Consider the following 3,040-nt stretch of genomic DNA (forward strand, 5'->3'; position numbering starts at 1 on the left):
ATTGAAATGGATATCTTACTGTCCGCAGAAAGCAAATTTCCTCCTCGTTAGCCCGAGAGGTCATTTGATCAAACTAAAGGAGAAAGACAACCCTACACCTTTCCTTAGGATATTCGAAAGTGTACTGGCCTTAAGTTACAATCTATGTTAGTGCAATTAAACAATCCAAGAGAATGAAAGTCTTGATATAATAATTAGTCATAAAAATAGGTTCGCTTATATTAAACATACTTTAGGAATCATGCACGTCTTTATGTCCCTGTTATATACGTAAACGTACATTGCTTAAATGCACAGTCATCACAACTTATAAGATTTTTCAAAAACAGAAAATATGCATTTAAAAGCATGCAAAATTTAAAATAATTTGTTCTTTATCAATGTATTATACATTATTTGCATTATCATGGCCTACAAATAGAATACCTTTGCAAATATGCGCTGGAGTGAGGCATGTGGGTAAAAGTGCATAATTATTGGCATGGAAGGATATGGACTGCTGACGCACTGGGGAGCTGTGGAAGCATTGTAGCGTCCTAATAATTCTCCGAAGACGAAAAATGCCTTGTCACATAAGCAGAACATACATGTTTGACATACAGAAGGTAACGAAGCTAATGGCATGTCTCGGAGCTTAGCCCATTTGACTAGGTAAAACGGTCTTTACGAAGTGGCTCGTTGCCAAAATCGACTGTTAAACAAACAACCGGAGATTTGCAAGTAAAATTTTAGGGTTTTAGGTGTCAACTTTATCGGGAGTAGAGTTAGATGATCTATAACATAGCAGTGCAATATATGTTTTCCACATTCAGCTGGTTTTGAACTACTGGCATGGCTAAGAGGTCAGTCCTCCCAGTAAAGGTACAGTGGAGGAGACCCAAAGCTACCTCTTTACAAAAACCAAGAGTTATTACTGAAAAGCGTTACATCTGGTCAGTGAGCTGGGTATATCGGAAGTCTTAGACATCACCTTCAATCTGCGATTCCAGAAACATTCCGGATTCTCCATAATATACTATTTCCCAACCAATTTTTAGTAACATTTGCCATTTAAAAGTACCTGTTCTAAAAAATTGCAGGATTAGGAGATTGATGTAAATGGAATGAAATGTCGAATGGCAGTCGGTTTGTTTTACCGAAAGTAGTTATACTCCTAAAAAGTTTTCAAATTGACAAAGATTGCGAAATGCAGGACAGGTTGTGTGACTTACTTACAATTACAACTTTAAACGTCTAGGCAATTTGAAATCATGGACATTTGCCTTGGTTGACATTGTGGTACTTGGGCAGCTTGTTCAACCCTGAGTTTGCTTGAGTTGCCTCTTGAGTCTTCACAGATCGTACCCTTATCTACTGCCATGATCTCAAAGCTAAGCTAGTAACCTTATCTCTTTTGCACGTTGGTAAGATACCTTCTGTCGTACAACTACGACCCTTTACCAATTCAGAGAAACCACATATTCCTAAAGCGCATTTCGTATTTTTGGTCCTCATTTTAAATAATCCACCTAAAAACTAATAAGCCCTCACAGTCTTCTGTTTTATTGCGCGATGATCACGATTTAATAGTTGATTATGTTTGCATGCTTAAGCTTATGAAATATTCATAAAGAAAAATATAACAAGGAGTCAGAGATGGTGACATTACCTAGAGCTCTGAGCTATGTAGACTTTTTTGAGCGTTGATGATTGTGCTGCAGTGTCACAACTTTATAGCCAAACCTTGTAAATCAGACTTCCACTTTGTTTTATGCACGCATCAGAGACAATGTAATACGATAGTGGTTTATCCCCAGGTATTGGTGAGGCGCCGCTTTTGTACCTTGAATTAGCCTTCTCGTACCTCGCTGGGTGAGCAGGCATTTCGGGCCACGCCAATAGCCCAGATACCTTCTCTGCGCTAAATATATATTCTGCCAGAGTATTGTGTCTTCTTTTGCCTTCAGGAAAGTCTTGGGACGCTACACCAGTTCCACGGCTCATTTACCACAATAAAAAAGAGCAAAGGGAAGCCTGACCTTTAGTTAACTATTCTAAGTGGTTCTTATAAAACATTTAAATGCTTAACTGATACTTTCAAATAAATGTGCGATGAATTGCTTGGTGACCTCTTTATGACCGCATTTGAAATGATGGATTGCTTTGCTTGCACTCTGCCTAGACTCAGAGTCAAAAATGAACTATTTTTTTGTTTAATGACAATTCTTTCTTGCCTTGTATCAGCTAATTTGCCATTTAGCTTAATCCTGTTTTCTTGACTTGCAATGTATGTTGTTACGAGGGCGCCTTTTTCGAGTGCCTATCTCTACGTGTTTATTGTTTGCGTGGCATGAATTGGTTTGTTGCTTTGGGATTCTCTCTTTCATTAACCTTGTTCGGTTTACGCTCGGTTGTCGCTCTAAGCTTCGACATAAAGAGTGGAGATTTGAAGTGTATCCACGATGAAATGGATAAGGATGAAATTGTTGTCGGGACCTACGCGATCACCGATGGGCCCACCAGCAAAGTCTCCATTGAGGTTAAAGACAGCAAGGGTCATACGTTTTTCCAAAAGTCAGACGCCACCAGTGGGAAGTTCACCTTTTCCTCCGAAGTTGAGGATTCGTTCGATGTTTGCTTCCGTTGCCTCGGTGCAAGCGGTGTTGTTGATACACGCGAGGTATTCATCGATATCAAACAGGGCGATGAGGCCAAGAACATTGATGCCATTGCACAGGCCAAAGATCTCAAACCTGTTGAAATTGAACTCAAGAAGATTGAATATTTTACTGACTCTATTGTTCGCGATTTCGTCGCTATGCACAAGAGGGCCGATGCCATGCGAGATATCAATGGTATGACTTGCTTTATCAGAACTGATTAGTTTTGCCCCTCTTTTTGCAATGATTTTTCTTTATCGCCTACTTTTGCCTTTTCAGCCTCCACACATAGTCGAGTCTTGTACTTTTCAATGTTCTCCATTCTCTGTCTGATCGCGCTCGCAGTTTGGCAGGTTCTCTACCTTCGAAGCTACTTCAAGTCAAAGAAACTCATTGAGTAA

At 39.6% G+C, this 3,040-nt stretch overlaps 1 protein-coding gene across 1 annotated transcript; it reads left to right on the top strand. All coding sequences in view use genetic code 11, as the record gives it.

Moving 5' to 3' along the window:
• Positions 1-2,329: 2,329 nt before the first annotated feature.
• Positions 2,330-3,040, top strand: EGR_09048 (Transmembrane emp24 domain-containing protein; the record flags this gene model as incomplete). Its single annotated transcript, XM_024498297.1, has 2 exons — positions 2,330-2,834; positions 2,919-3,040. 2 exons carry the CDS (start codon positions 2,330-2,332, stop codon positions 3,038-3,040), a joined length of 627 nt encoding a protein of 208 aa, XP_024347305.1.

This window comes from Echinococcus granulosus (assembly GCF_000524195.1).
Source record: "Echinococcus granulosus chromosome Unknown EG_S00129, whole genome shotgun sequence".
NCBI lineage: Eukaryota > Metazoa > Platyhelminthes > Cestoda > Cyclophyllidea > Taeniidae > Echinococcus > Echinococcus granulosus.